This window comes from Spermophilus citellus (assembly GCF_964194105.1).
Source record: "Spermophilus citellus genome assembly, chromosome: 2".
NCBI lineage: Eukaryota > Metazoa > Chordata > Mammalia > Rodentia > Sciuridae > Spermophilus > Spermophilus citellus.
Genome location: NC_138183.1, coordinates 214,019,805 through 214,033,785, shown reverse-complemented (window position 1 = coordinate 214,033,785; position 13,981 = coordinate 214,019,805). Strand labels below are relative to the sequence as shown.

General features: G+C 47.1%; 1 protein-coding gene across 1 annotated transcript in view; it reads right to left on the bottom strand.

Moving 5' to 3' along the window:
• Nucleotides 1-11,751, bottom strand: part of SLC6A5 (solute carrier family 6 member 5) — a gene marked incomplete at both ends in the record, with an annotated part of 48,516 nt that extends 36,765 nt beyond the window's left edge. Inside the window, 5 exons of the mRNA XM_081280388.1 lie at nt 4,966-5,139; nt 5,449-5,580; nt 8,162-8,300; nt 10,846-11,382; nt 11,683-11,751. Coding sequence (XP_081136514.1) covers nt 4,966-5,139; nt 5,449-5,580; nt 8,162-8,300; nt 10,846-11,382; nt 11,683-11,751 — 1,051 coding nt within the window. The remainder of the gene's footprint in view (nt 1-4,965; nt 5,140-5,448; nt 5,581-8,161; nt 8,301-10,845; nt 11,383-11,682) is intronic.
• Nucleotides 11,752-13,981: the final 2,230 nt, after the last annotated feature.

Sequence of the window (13,981 nt, the reverse complement as noted above, 5' to 3'; positions counted from 1 at the left end):
GAGAAACTCTGCTTTTAGATATCTCTAAGTAGCTTTCTATTCAATATTATCTTCTTTAGTTTAATCAAAAAAACAGTTTCAGGAGGATTCCCAGCTAATTATCAAATATTTACTCGGGAAGATTTTGTTCCCCCTAGCAACAAACTGAACCAAGGCAATTAAAGCACCATCCATTTCCCTCTTTGGCAAGTATGCGCTGGAATTCTTTCTCTCCCTCCTGCCCCCAAATGGTGTCCATCTCCGAGGACCAGAGGTCTCTAATACTTGGGCAAATATCAAATTCCTGCTTCCAAAATTGCCATTGTGGAGCAGGCAGGCTCCTTCCCTAAAGAGCGCCTCTGGAGGTTTCTGGATCACTGCGCTGCAGCAGTTCAAGGTGACAGTTGCTGCAGCAATGCAGCAGCGAGGCTCCTTCACTCTCTGCAGCCTCAGGTCTCCTGCAATATCCCTTCCCACCACTGGGCGGCAGGAGCACGCTTCCCAGCGCAGGGCTCCGTTAGGTCTGCAAGCGAAAAGGATGGATGGGCCTTCTCATCACTGAGCTCCGCGGCCCAGCAACCCCGAACAAAGAACAGTGATAATGATCGTGCTAAATTGAAAAGCTGTTGGAATGGGATTCTCTTTATTCGGGCAATTATTAATAAATGGGAAGACTAGGGAGAATAGGAACATTTAATTAAAGTTCTAATGAAAATTGAGCCATTCCAGAAATAGAAATGGTATTTATGTTGTTCCCATTTGGAGTGACCCTGCTAGCTCCTATTTTCACAAAACGGTTGCTGGTCTTACTTGGCAGGGCACAGATTAGTTGCTCTCCATTATAGATACCTGGAGGGTTGAGTCACCCCAAAATAGTGTCTTCTACAAATTTGCACCTTAGAAAATAAGTGTAAAACTCAACCTCTACCCATGGGTAGACCTAGGTACAATGCCCTGGCTGCTCTGTGGTGAGGTAGAGCTCCCAGATAGCATGTCCCTAGCAGCACTGAGAGATGCATGGGACAACCATTCGCTCCCTGTGGTTGAAGGTCACAATTATGGCCATTTATCCCCTCTCTCCTAGGACAAGTCCTTTTACCTAGCTGTCATGAGGGTGGGTTGTAAAGGGGTTAAGAGGGAGAAGGTGAACCTGAAGGCCATTTGGGACATACATTTGGGGCAAAAAGATTTGTCTGTCTCCTAAGTAAGCCTCACTTGGTGTGTTCACTTGGGAAATTGTACAGGAATATCTGCTGTCTGGACTACCAATTGTCCAGCAGAGCAGATGGCTCTACAGCTGTCTGCATCTCTGCAGGTCAGGTCACTATCACCTTTTTTAAATCATACAAGAACCCCACAATATCAGTCCTCCTGCAAGTGACAGCATGACCCCCGGGAATGGAACACTCCCAGGCGCAGATAACACCAAATGAGAGATGGAGGGGCTGCACAGAGGAAGAGTGGGGGTTTGACACCTTATTCTTTTAACAAAAAAAAATTAAAGCAATGGCTAAGGATGAGATAGGATCTTCTGAGCCTGCCCATAGGCTCACAGGGAATAATCAAAGTGAAAAATGTCCATTGTCTCTGCTCAGAGCTTGCACAGTTTTTATGGTTTGTACCAGTCGACCAAAGCTTAGCTGTGTTATGTCTCTACTGTGCCTTTTATGTTGCTATGAGTCAGACTGGAAACAACAAAACCAAACCAGGTCAGGGTCTTGCCTGTCTCGGGCCCCTACCTTGTGTGTGGCCCAATTGACAAGCTCAATTTACTTTTTAAAATGGAGGGGGCTGGGTACTGGCTATAAAAATAAGAACATGATAGAAAATATAGAAAAGAATGGTCCCAAATCCACCACTGTTAATATTCATATTACTATTATTTACTAGTAATATGCATATCCATGTGCATATTACTAGTAAAGATAAAATTAATCTAAAATTTGCATCTTGCTGTAACATTTAACATGATATGATGAGAATATTCCCATGTTTAAACTATGGAATAACTTGATAATTGTATGAATTCTGTCAAATATTTAAGTGCTTCTACTGTTTTCCAATATTACAAGCATAACTGTAATTAACAATTTTGTATAGTATTTACCTGACCCTAATTTCCCTCATAAAATAGACTTCTAGAAGTGGAAACTGGCAATTCACCCAAGCTTTCTTCTTATCCCATAGAATTTCAATATCAAACATCAGTTAGACAACAACTGGAGTAATATCATTTTGCTGGGACTTATGGAATAGAACCTTGGACCAAAGATTTTTCAAGAACCCTGGACAAACAGAAAGTCAGAGGTTACGAGACCCAAATTCTAGTACTGGTTCTACCTTGTGACTTAAAGCTTGAGCCTTAGAGTCCATTTTGCCACCCGCAAAATAGTGATCATGCCACCTGACATTTGGAACTCAGAGGGCTCCCATAAGGAATAACGGAAACATTTATAAAGCCACTTGGTAGATTGGAAAGCATTTAGCATAGTGTTTAGGTCCATGGCTTTGGAAAGTGGGTAAACTTGGATTCAAAGTGGGTAAACTTGGATTCAAACTTGGGCTAACTCTGACTTTGAGCTCAAATTTTTCGCCTGTAAAATGGAAACAATAATAGAACTCACATGTTATTTGTTGTCCACCTTGACATTGATAATTCAATAAAAGTGTTAAAGTTGGTGCTTGCTGTGGAGTAAGGGATGCACTTATATTAGCAAGTATTGTTAGTAGAGGAGAATGGTGTTTCTAAACTACTATTCCCCCCCCCCAAGGACAGCTGCAGGACACTGTCACTATGACTCATGTTATCCCTGAGGCAAGTCCACAGGGCAGAATCCCATGGAGCCTGAATCAACCCAACAACCCTGCTCTATCAGGCACCCTCTTGGAAAGTCACTTCCCTCCCAGACACAATCTGGAAAGGACAAGCAGGACTCTGGGATGAGTTGGGATCATGAGGTAGTTCTGCATTCTAACATGGCAACCATCTTCAGGAAGCTGTTCTGGCAACTGATTGATGGTTGTGACTCTATACAGCTACCAAGTGGGATTGTCCCATACAGCACTTTTGCAGAGCTAAGTTCTGTGCAGGGCAAAGAATGTGGGCTCCTCCATTCCAAAACTGTCTAAGGGGAGCCTAATTAAAGAATGTGGAGTGGCCCTGGGTTCAGTCCCCAGCTCGAATATACACATGCACACAGATGTGGGCTTAATGGTTCTTCCCCTTGGTTGCACCTGGGGAACTTTAATCATACAGATCCCTAGCCTCTGTCCCTAAATAATCTGATTTTAATTGGTGTGAGTGAACCCTAAATAATGTTTTGATTTGTTGGTTCTCGAGTAATACTAACATTCAGCAGCTGAGTTTGAGAACCTTAGAGAGACTAAGGAACAGACTCTTGGTCATATAACGAACTCCTTAAATGCTTAAATTAAGTATGTCTGGTTGTTAGAAATCAGCTTTGTGCCCCCAGAACCTAAGAATCATGGAAATGGTACAGATAAGCACACCATGGCTCAGAGAGACTAAGGAACAGACTCTTGGTCATACAACAAAAGAATCGCACCTCTGGAAACCTTCATAAATCTCCACCCCTCTATTCCTGAGCACTTCCAGGTACACAGGGTTTGGATTCAATGGGCACGTGTCTCTAGTTTTAGTTCCCTTTCCGTCTTACTCAAAGCTTCTCCAGGTGGAGGCTGGACATGGTGTGTATGTACAGGCACCTGAGGGTAAACACACTCCAGTGGGAATTGCTATCTTTAGGTGTGTATGCCTCTCTTGGGGGTTGGGGGTATTTATCCTTTGCTCTTACACACAAGGAGTCAAACATTGCCTAAGTGCTGCACTGGGCAGAATACGGGGCGGGGGGTGGGAGGAAGAGCTGGTTTGTGAGGCCAATACCAAGAGCCAATCATAGATAGCATAAGCACATGGCCTCAGCATGAACTCAGCTTAAGAAGAACACATATCTACCAGGGAAAAAGGAAACCCTTTGCTTAAGGTCCCCATGAAAATGACCAAAGCTTTCAAAATTGACTGATACTAATGCCTTCTATTTGTAGAGTTTTATACCTTTACAACTGCCATCATATCCCTCATGTCTTTTCTCCATACAATAGCCCATAAGATAGATAGGGTGCAGAATATTATTATTGTATTTCTCAGATGAGGAAAACTGAGACGCAGAGAGAAATTATTTAGCCCAGAGATACATAAAGTCAGAAGCAGAGACAGCTTATAGACCAGAGAGCCTTGCCCACATTTCTGCCCTGTTTCCCCTCCATTTCATTCTTGCCCTCCACCCAAGAGACTGACAATTGCCCCCAAGACCTCAAGTCCCAATGGATTTCACACCTGCAAAGTCTTCCAGGAGCACCCCCGACTCCCCAGCAGACGTGCCCCCCGCCAGGCACTGTGTTATGCACATTTATCTCCAAGGTCTAGGCCTATGTGTTTGCTCCCATATTGACTTGTGCACTGAGCAGTACTTTGTGAAGGGTGTCCCTGGGATCACTTGTATTACTCTCCTAGACTCTAGAACCTAGAGCATCACTTTTCAAATTGTGCTGTGCTTGATCTTGGCAAAATGCAACTTCTAATTCCAGAAGTCTAGAGGGAGGCTTTCAAGCCCCTCCCAAGTAATGCTGCTAGTCTGACAAACACTCTATGAAACAAAAGAAGAACCTAGACCACTTTGTAAAACTTGAAATTTCCTGGCCCCACTGAATTTCATTAAGCCAACTGCATCCTGGGTAGGACTATGAATCTGCATTTTTAACAAACATTAAGCTATTCATGAGCAAACAAAAATTTAACCACTCCTCCTTAGAACCATGAACTCCTTAAATGCTTAAATTAAGTATGTTGGCTTTGTGCCCCCAGAACCTAGTATAGGACCTGGCATGCATAATATGTGCTCAATTAATCTCTGTTAAATGAATAAGTTGCTCAAAACACACACAACTGAAGTACTCCAAACTTACCTAATAAGAGTTTGGTTTTATCTTTGCATTCTGGCGTGTTCCAAGGGTTGTTGCAGGAGCCCCAGGGTAGCACAGACACAAAGGAGGCAAACAGGTAGAAAAGTGTGTAGCAAATAATCACATTGTAGTATATGGCTATTAGGACAGAGATGATCAACATTGCGATGCCACAGCCTGCAAAAACAAAAATTCCAGGGATTCGTTCCACCTCAAATCCTATGGAATGCTAACGGTTGGGCACAGGGTGAGGACCTTGGTCTTGACTCTCTTGTGCAGATGGATGCACTAACAGTGGAAGTGAGTCTATGTCTACCTGGGGCATTGAGACATAATGCCAGGAATTCAACAATGACAGAGATGATCTTGGGCCATTATTTACTGGGGTTAAATACTAGGAAGTTCCATCAATCATGAAAATAGATCTTCCTTCCCAGAGCTGTGTGGTGGCAGAGAGGGCAGGAATAAAAGAAGGTCTGGACTCACCTTGTAAAGCTGGGATAGCCTTCCACACAGACACTGGCCCCTGGCTGGCAAACTGGCCCAGTGACACCTCTAGGAAGAAGATAGGCAACCCAGCCAGTGCCAGCATCATCAGATAAGGAATGAGGAAAGCACCTTGGAAAGAAAGAGTTGGACATGAGAGCCCTGGGAGGCAAAGGCACGGCTCTGGCCCACCTTAACCCTCTGGGTTAGGAGCTGGGCCTCCTCTCAATAAACTAAAGGACAATTTATCCTCTTTTCTGAAGACGTGTTTGATATTCTAAACCAACAAGAAGCACCCACAAGACATGTTAGAGCTTTTCTCAAAATACTGTAAGTGTAGACAGGCAAAAACAAAAACACTCCTCGTTTCGATTTCTCACCAGACAGGATACTAGGGGTTATATGTTGGTGGACTTTTCTTTACACTCATTCAATTTCCCAAAATAAAGTCTTTCCGGGGTTCAAAAAGTCATGTCTTCAACTCACTATTGGAGGTAGATCTGTAAAATGTCATCAGAGCTGAAACCTCCAAGGACTTAAAGTCTGCTCAGCTAGTCTCCAGAGACCCTCCTTTATGTTACCTGCACATCTGACAACCAGGTAGAGCCCGGCTCTGCTCCACAGGCAGCCAGACCCCTTCCCTCTCCCCACCACCACCATCACACATGTCTCAGCTTCCTTTACATGAGACCTCCTCCCTTCCATCCTTCAGGGTTGACAAGTGCTCCTTCCTTCAGGTAATCTTCCTTCTGTGTCCTTCCACAGTACCTGGCCCCAGGCACTCCAAAGTATTTATGTGGGTATCTTGTCTAGGCTAGGAGCCCCCTGAAGCCCTCCAATATAGGTTTCCTTATTCCCAGAATGCACTACCTAGGCCAACAGTACTTGGAGGGCCTCCACAGGCTTGCTGGGTTCTCTAGGGTTCTTTCTCTTTAAGGATTCTTTGAAGTTGTTTGAGAGAAGCTTGGGGAATTGCCATGACCTTTGAAAAGGTTTTCAGCAGAAAATGCCTTTGCAAGGGTCAAGTTTAATTCAGGGGACTAGAGATGCCAGAGCTCAGAGCACTGCTCAGTCAAAAAAAAATCATGAAAAAAAAAAAACTGATCCTTGGGAGTCCTAGTGTTATTCCCACATTTCTTCCAACTTCCTGTCCACCAGAAGGGCCTTTCCGGCCAAGGGTTCTCATAACCACCAAGGTCCAGCAGGAGCCAGGGAATAAAACCCAGGATCCTGCTGTAATCCTCTCTAAATGGGGTTTTTGAGAAAGATGTGAATTGTGCAATCCTGCTTCTGAGGAAGGGGCCAGCTCCCCACCAACCCTGGGCTGCAGTGGGTATCAGGATCCGCAGTGCGGAAAAGGCTGCCTCCGCACCTCCAGGTGCCTGGCTCGGCTCAGATGTGCCTGGGAACCATACTGCAGACACAATCCGGCACTCTGCAAATTACCCTCGGACCAAATTGGCATGCTGAATCCCCTTCCCACCCTTCATTCCCATACCCAACTCCCTTTAGGTCCCTAAGCTTCTTATGGCACCTCCTGCCCACTTTCTGCACACTGTTCTGAGGACTCCCTGTGGGAAACGAAATAGAAACCCAGGTAGAATGTCTCCATTCCTGAGGCTAGCACAAATTCTTCTGCTTCCAGGACACCCCTATTGCAAAAGCTCTGCGGTCCTCGTAAGTACTTGTGAACATGTCCTAATTTGGAATGGAGAACTCATCTATTTCCCATTTTAATTGTGCCCTGGCGCAGCACCTGTCCCTCGTTGTGCACCAAATTCGGCCTAGAGCCAGACCCAAAAGACAAAAAGAGGGGGAAAATGAGTAAGAAAAAAAGACCTATATGTGGGGCCACGGGTCTCCTCCCTTTGGTTCAATTGAGAAGACGTGGAAGGGAGCTCTAGGGCAAAGTTCTTTCCTAGAGGGGACTTGCCAGTTGGCTGACCTGGGGGCTAGCCACCTTCCCTGTGGTGCCTCCACCGTGGGCGGGCAACCAAGGGGACTCCGGCTATGTGGGATCCTTTCTCCTTGTACAATGAATTCTAGTGGCCCCGTAACTGGAATGGTTTTCGTTCAACAGCAGTGTATTTCACTAAGTTGAGGACAAAAGGTAGCAAACATGTTTTTGCTAAGGGAGTTTGCTGAAATGAAAATATGCCCTGCTTTTGCTTAGGAGTGTGTTGGGGTGGGATGCTTCTGAGAGTCTCAGAGGGTATGTACGACCTCCAGCCCCTCTCGGCTGGCAGCCCTTGGCTAGAATGCATTCCGCACACATTCCCAAAGTCTCCAAAGGAAGTTCTGCTTTCCACATTATAATGTCAAAGGTTTTTAATTCGGGTCGCCAGGACTGCCGGGCTACTGAATCTAAAGGTGATTCGGTGCAGGGAGTACCAACACTTTCTTAATACTTGGCGCCGAACTTCCCTGCGCCCTTGTCCACTTGGCTCAGGACCCGGTCCCCCAAACTGTGCCAGTAGAGGTTCCTGGGGCCCCTGAGCCATCTCCAGATGAAAGCCTCCGGAACCTAAATCCAAATGGTTACAACCGCCCCTGCCTCCTGGCTTTACTTTCAAACCTACGGAGCAAGGAACTAGAGTACAGGAGGCGACCCTGAGCTTTCCCTCCCCGCCCCTGCCTGAGGGCTCCGGGCCCCCTCCAACCCTCAAGTGCCCGCCCCGCCGCGCCGCAGGCGGAAAGAGCTGAAAAGCCATACCTCCCCCGTTCTGGAAGGCCAGGTAGGGAAACCTCCAGACATTGCCCAGCCCCACTGCGTACCCCACCATGGACAGGATGAAGTCCAGTTTGCTGGACCAGTTCCCTCGGGCCTTATTCTCATCCCCTTGCTCGTCCTCCTGGGGGCGGAAAAGCACATTGTCGGATAACAGCCCCGGTAGGTCCGCAAGCAGGCCCCATTCCTCCCCTCCCCCCAACTGGGGGTCCATCCCAGCAAGCAGTCCCCAACTTTTCAACCAAGGATGCATCAGCAAGCAGAAACCCAATTCTAAAGAAAGGATGCATCTACAAGCAGGGTCCTCACCCCTCAACCCTACATTGAGAGTCAGCAAGCAGGCCCCCTATTTTTAGGTGAAGATCCATTTTAAGCAGACCCCCTGAGCCCCTCTTTCCCAAGCCCTACAGTCAGGGCACACAGCAAGCAGCTTTTCCAAACCTTTACATGTAGACTGATTGCAAGCAGGTCCCTTCACCCCAACCCTTCACCAAGAGTTCATTTGGCAAGCAGTCCCCCAACATCATGCCTAAATTTCCCAGCAAGCAGGTTCCTGACCAACTCCTCCCCTCCCCACAAAAGCCCTCACTGCCCACCTTTCTTCATTGAAGTGTGAGCCAAAGCTAGAAAGAGAGCTGCAATGCTTAAAGCCAGCCAGAGCCTCTGCCTCACTTTCTCTATTAATGCCTGCAGCAGAACCTGCCTGATCAGCGAATTAAATCCTTCCTTCAACCCTGGGGCAAGGGAGATGGGCAAGATGGAGATTTGAAGTGAAACAGGAGAGAGAACAGAGAAGGCAGAGATGGTGAGATAGGCTTTCTGAAACCTTGAGTGCTCTAAACTTTAGTATCAACCAGATAGATAACCCTAGGCAAGGCACTTGTTCTCAGAACCTCTGTGTCCCCATTTGTAAAATGAAGGGCTAGAATGATTGTCCCATAAGGCAGCTGCCAGTTCCAGCAATCCAAGAATTTTGGGGGCTCACTTCTCCAAACTCACATAAAATGACTTATTGGGGAACAATAACTGGTTCAGGAATGCTTTACTAAATGCTGGGCTACCTCAGATGATTTCTAAAAGTGTTCAGGGTAGCTGGGCACTGCACAAGGTCTCCAGGGAACTCAAGCCACTGCACAACTTCTACCTCCTCCACGTTTTATTTTAACACTGTTCTATAGTCCCGCACTGCTCTACAGACCAGCCGTTCTCTCAGAAAGAGAGGAGGTCGAGGGGAGGGAGAAGAAGGACCAGGGTGGGTACCAGAAATGCACAATCAGATACATGAGCAGGTTGAAAAATAAAGAAATTTCAAGAATCTGAACATCTGTAAAATTTCCCTTTACTTCTCTCACACACGTATCATCTCCACCTCTAACCCCACCCTCCAATCTTTGGGGTGGATTGGAAAGGGTGGGAGTTCCGGCTCTTTTTGCCGCAGTGCAGTGGGGAGGTTAGGCAAAGCATGTGAAACAAAATTTCATCTCCACCTGGGGTCACACTGTCGAGTGTATGCTGTGAAAGGCAGATAATACACAAAGGCAAATGCTCAAGGAATAGACCCCAAACCCAAGGGCAAGTGGGAATGTCCAAGTTTATATTTATTTCTAGTTATCCTAACAGCGGAGCTTCTGATGTGTGGGCCTGTAAATGAATAAGAATGTACATACAAGTGCATGTATGTGTTTGTGTACACACAAACAGAAGTCTGACTAAGGTTAGAATGAGTGTATAAATCACATCTCACATGGGCAGACATTCTGGTCCAGCATTCTCCCCTACCTCCCCCAATACACACACACACACACACACACACACACACACACCACATAGGCCTAGCCCCTGAGCCCTGGGAAGGAGATAGAAAAAAGGCAGGCAGTGGGAAGGGGAAAGTGAAAGAAGAGAGAGATAAGGAAGGAGAGAGGCTGGGGGAAAATGGAAACAAAAGCCCATAAAGGAGCAGGCAGTTGCCTTCATCCCTAACCCAGGGATTGGGATCTGCTCTGTGGATTTTTCATGCCTCTGGTTGAATTCTAAAGAACCAAATGCAGGGGTAGAGCCAGGTGGGTGGAGCCTGACATATGTGTAACCGACGTGGTCTACATTAGGGGCAAAATTTGATATGGTTTTGGAAGAGTCCAGGCAAAAGTTGGCCCTGAAGCTTAAGCTTCAGTAGCTCTTGTAAACCGGCCTCTCACCAAATAAGTTCACAGATGATAAATGTTAACTGGCAGTTTAAAGACTACAGAACATATATTATTATCCACCGACCTCTTCCTACGGGCTTTTCTCTGTTTCTTTTAAATCATAATTAAAAAAAAAAAAAAAACGAAAGACTCAGTCATTGACAGGCGAGGGAGTCGTGTCTGCATAAAGGGGTAGAATCTACCTGCTTCAACTATTTCTTAATTTGCACCCATACTCTAACTACCACAGAGGCTGGGAAGGAGCATGTCGCAGCCCCTCTGGCAGGGTCACTGCAGCCCTCGCGCCCTGAACTGACGACCCCAGCGCTGTGCGAGCTTCTGAAGCCCCAAAGCTCACTATTGCATCCACCACCTGGCACTGCCAACCCGTCTCCCCATCAGCACACGTGCACCCGCCACGGCTCAGCTTGCCTCTCGCGCTGCTGGAGAGCAGGCGGCGGCGCGGATAGCATACGACCAGCTTACCTGTGTGGCAGTAGTGGTCACACTGCCCGGGAGCACCGATGCGATCCCATCTGTGCCCAACACCACGGTGCTCTGGCTCATGTTCACCCAGCCCACAGACGGGGTATTGTTCCGCTCCAACGTGCCCTTGCCCACACTCACGTTTTCATCCCCCTCTGGGCCGCGCAGAACTGGGATCTTACAGTGCAACGCGTTGCCGGGCCCGGCGCCCCCAGAAAGAGGGGTGCCCTGCGCGCTGTACCCTTCGCTTAAGTCTGGAAGGGCCGCTGAGGCCGCCTGCGCCCGCGGGCTACTGAGTTTGCAAAACCCCACTCCTGGCCTCTGGGCCTCGTAGACTCGTGCATCCTCGGACTGGAAAGTTTGGGCGCCGGTGGAAGCGGATCTGGGCACACGTGGTGGTGGAGCGACGGCTGCGGCAGAGGGAAGCTCCTGCTCTGGGCTCGTTCTTGGTGCGCACGGGCTCTCCCGGTGGTCCTGGGCCGCCGCTTCCATGCTGTTGACTGGTTGTTTATTCGTTTCCTTGGAAGCACTGCAATCCTGCAAACACAACGTCAAGTTCGTGCAAAAAAAAAAAAAAAAAAGTCACGGCAGCTTAAAAATATCTGCGACTACATAGAAAGACTTTCACAACACAGGTCCAGACACAATATCTGGGGGAGCAAATGGAATCTGGATTCTTTTTTCTTTCACCAGTTCAATTAGCATTTCTCAATTAGGGAGTCAATAACCAGACGACATAAAGAAGCTAATATTCCCTCTGATGGGGGATGAACCCCCCCCCAAAAAAAAGGGCAGAATTTTTTTTGAGGGGGGAAGGGAGAATGGAAATAGCCCTACAGCCATGAGTTCCCTGCCCCTTTTGGATTTCAAATCACGGTTGTGGGGTGCCCGCGTCTCCATCACCATTGTAGAAAGATTCTTTAATTTTCCGCCCCATTTCCTTTGTCATTCAACAATGCACATTGCCTTTTTTTTTTTTTTTCGATAGACAAGCTGTGACCACAAAGCTGATGCCCTGGCACCGGCCAAGGCTTGAGGCCACGTCGGTTTCACGAAGCCCAGTGCTCCAAACCCACCCCCGCCCACCAGGTAGCAAAGGCAAAGATAAAGATCAAGATCAGAATAACAAACAAAAAAGCAATAAACCGGACTTAAAACACAAATTAGTAATTGAATTGTTATCTTTCACAACCTACATTCACTTACAGATTACCAGAAACGTAGAAGAACCTGCAAAGTTTTGTATTTTTCTTTTTAGCTGCACGCCACCCCCCTACACACACACACACCTTCCCGCTTGACTCAGGACCAAAACTCGCGAATAATTTTCATTTGCTTCCTTCTAATTGAATTTCAAATGAAAAGAATGGCCAGCGGTGGGTTTTCCATCAGTTTTCTCCCCTCATGTTATCTCTCAGGGCTTCCTACACATTAACAATAATACTTATTATACTGAAAAACTAATCATCCCCTCAACCGCATGCCTCTCATCTAACCCCCTTTTACACAGTCAGAGATCAGAACTCCTTAATTTGCACCAAATCTAAGAACAACTTCAGCCATCCTTCGTATCTGAAAACCTCTAGGACCCACAGCGATTCTCCCGTGTACCGGCATCTGACTTTTCAGCACCGAGGACAGTGCCCGGAATCCTGTCTTGGGGAGCCGCGGACCCCTCAGGTCTACAGCCTAGGAAGCTTCTTTCTAACCTCAGGTGATGCTCTTTAAGTACAAATAGAGTACTTAGGGCGAAAATTGTTTTCCTCGCTCCCTCTGGCCCAATGCACAGACATTTCGAAAAGAAATATCCTAAATGAACCTGCCCTAATACCTTAACCCCCTTTCCTCTTAAACAAACAAACAAAAAGCAAACACTCACCATATCTGATACAGGCAACAGATTGAACCGGTAGAGTGAAACCCGCTATTTAGTAGGACTGGGTTTGGCTCGGGTAGGAGAGGCGCTTTCTATATCTCGGTGGGAAAGGCCGGGTTTGCGTCAGTGCATAGCAAGGTGCCCTTCGGTTGACATCTTCTTGATAATACAAGTTTGATAAATCATTGCCCCTTTGGATTCGAGTTTTAAAGGGACAACAGCCTACAGTATGCTGGCCAGTTGTCACTTGGGCAGGAGGGGGCTGCGTGTTTGGCGTGACTCATGTGGGTCTGATTACTAAACCAAAGCGGGTGGGAGGGGACGACAAAAGTTTGCCTCCTAATTAAGGGAAACATGGGAGGGACACGTCCCACTGCACCCAAGGCGAGGCGCAGCCGCGGACAGAGTGGATTGGGCTGTCTCACTGAGAATGGGGAGGGGGTTAAATGACTACCATTTTCCACTAAATTCCATTGCTATTTCCCAAGACTTCAGCGGATTCCAAAATACTACGCCGGAAGCGGCCGAGGGTCTGTTTGAACGTAGCCCCACAGCTCTGCAACGGCCGGTACATGCATGGGTCCTGCATGCTCAAGGGTGTACCTACTTTGCCTGACTTCAGATTATCACATCCCTCTTTCCCAATCAGTCTTGGGGGAATCCTAGGTTTTTGCTTAAAAATTTAGACCAAGAGAAAAATCATGTGTATCATCGAATGTTTTCATTGTAATTTTTAACTCTTCTAAAAAACATTTTAGAGAAATAAGAAGGAAATTATTTCCAACACTGATTTGGTTCTCAGGCCCCTTTGAAATGCAAAGGAAACTCACTTTCTTCATAGCCCTTTTAATGAAACCCCACAAAGAGGCCTAATTTGAAATCCCCCCACATCAAGATTCCAAGCAACGAGGTCAGGGTTGGCCTTTTGGGAAGCCATCAGGCAGACGTTCAACCATACTGCAGCGGGGATTGGGGGTGGCCTTGACAATTAAACGATTGACTATGGACTTTCCTGTTGGTACAAAGCAATGGCTATACTCCCTAAAAGGGAAAATACCTTTACAAAAAAGATGTCGGTTGGAGACTATAGAAGGGGATTCGCAGCAAAAATACGTTCCTATCCTTTTTTTCTTGCCACTCTGGCTGGAGGAACCCCTGGCCTCGGGAATGAGAGCTACGGAAAGCACTTTGTCCCTTCCCTGCAGCCCGCAGCCGGGTCCACTGCCTCAGGGTCCGCACGGTCTCACTCGGCTGCGCAGT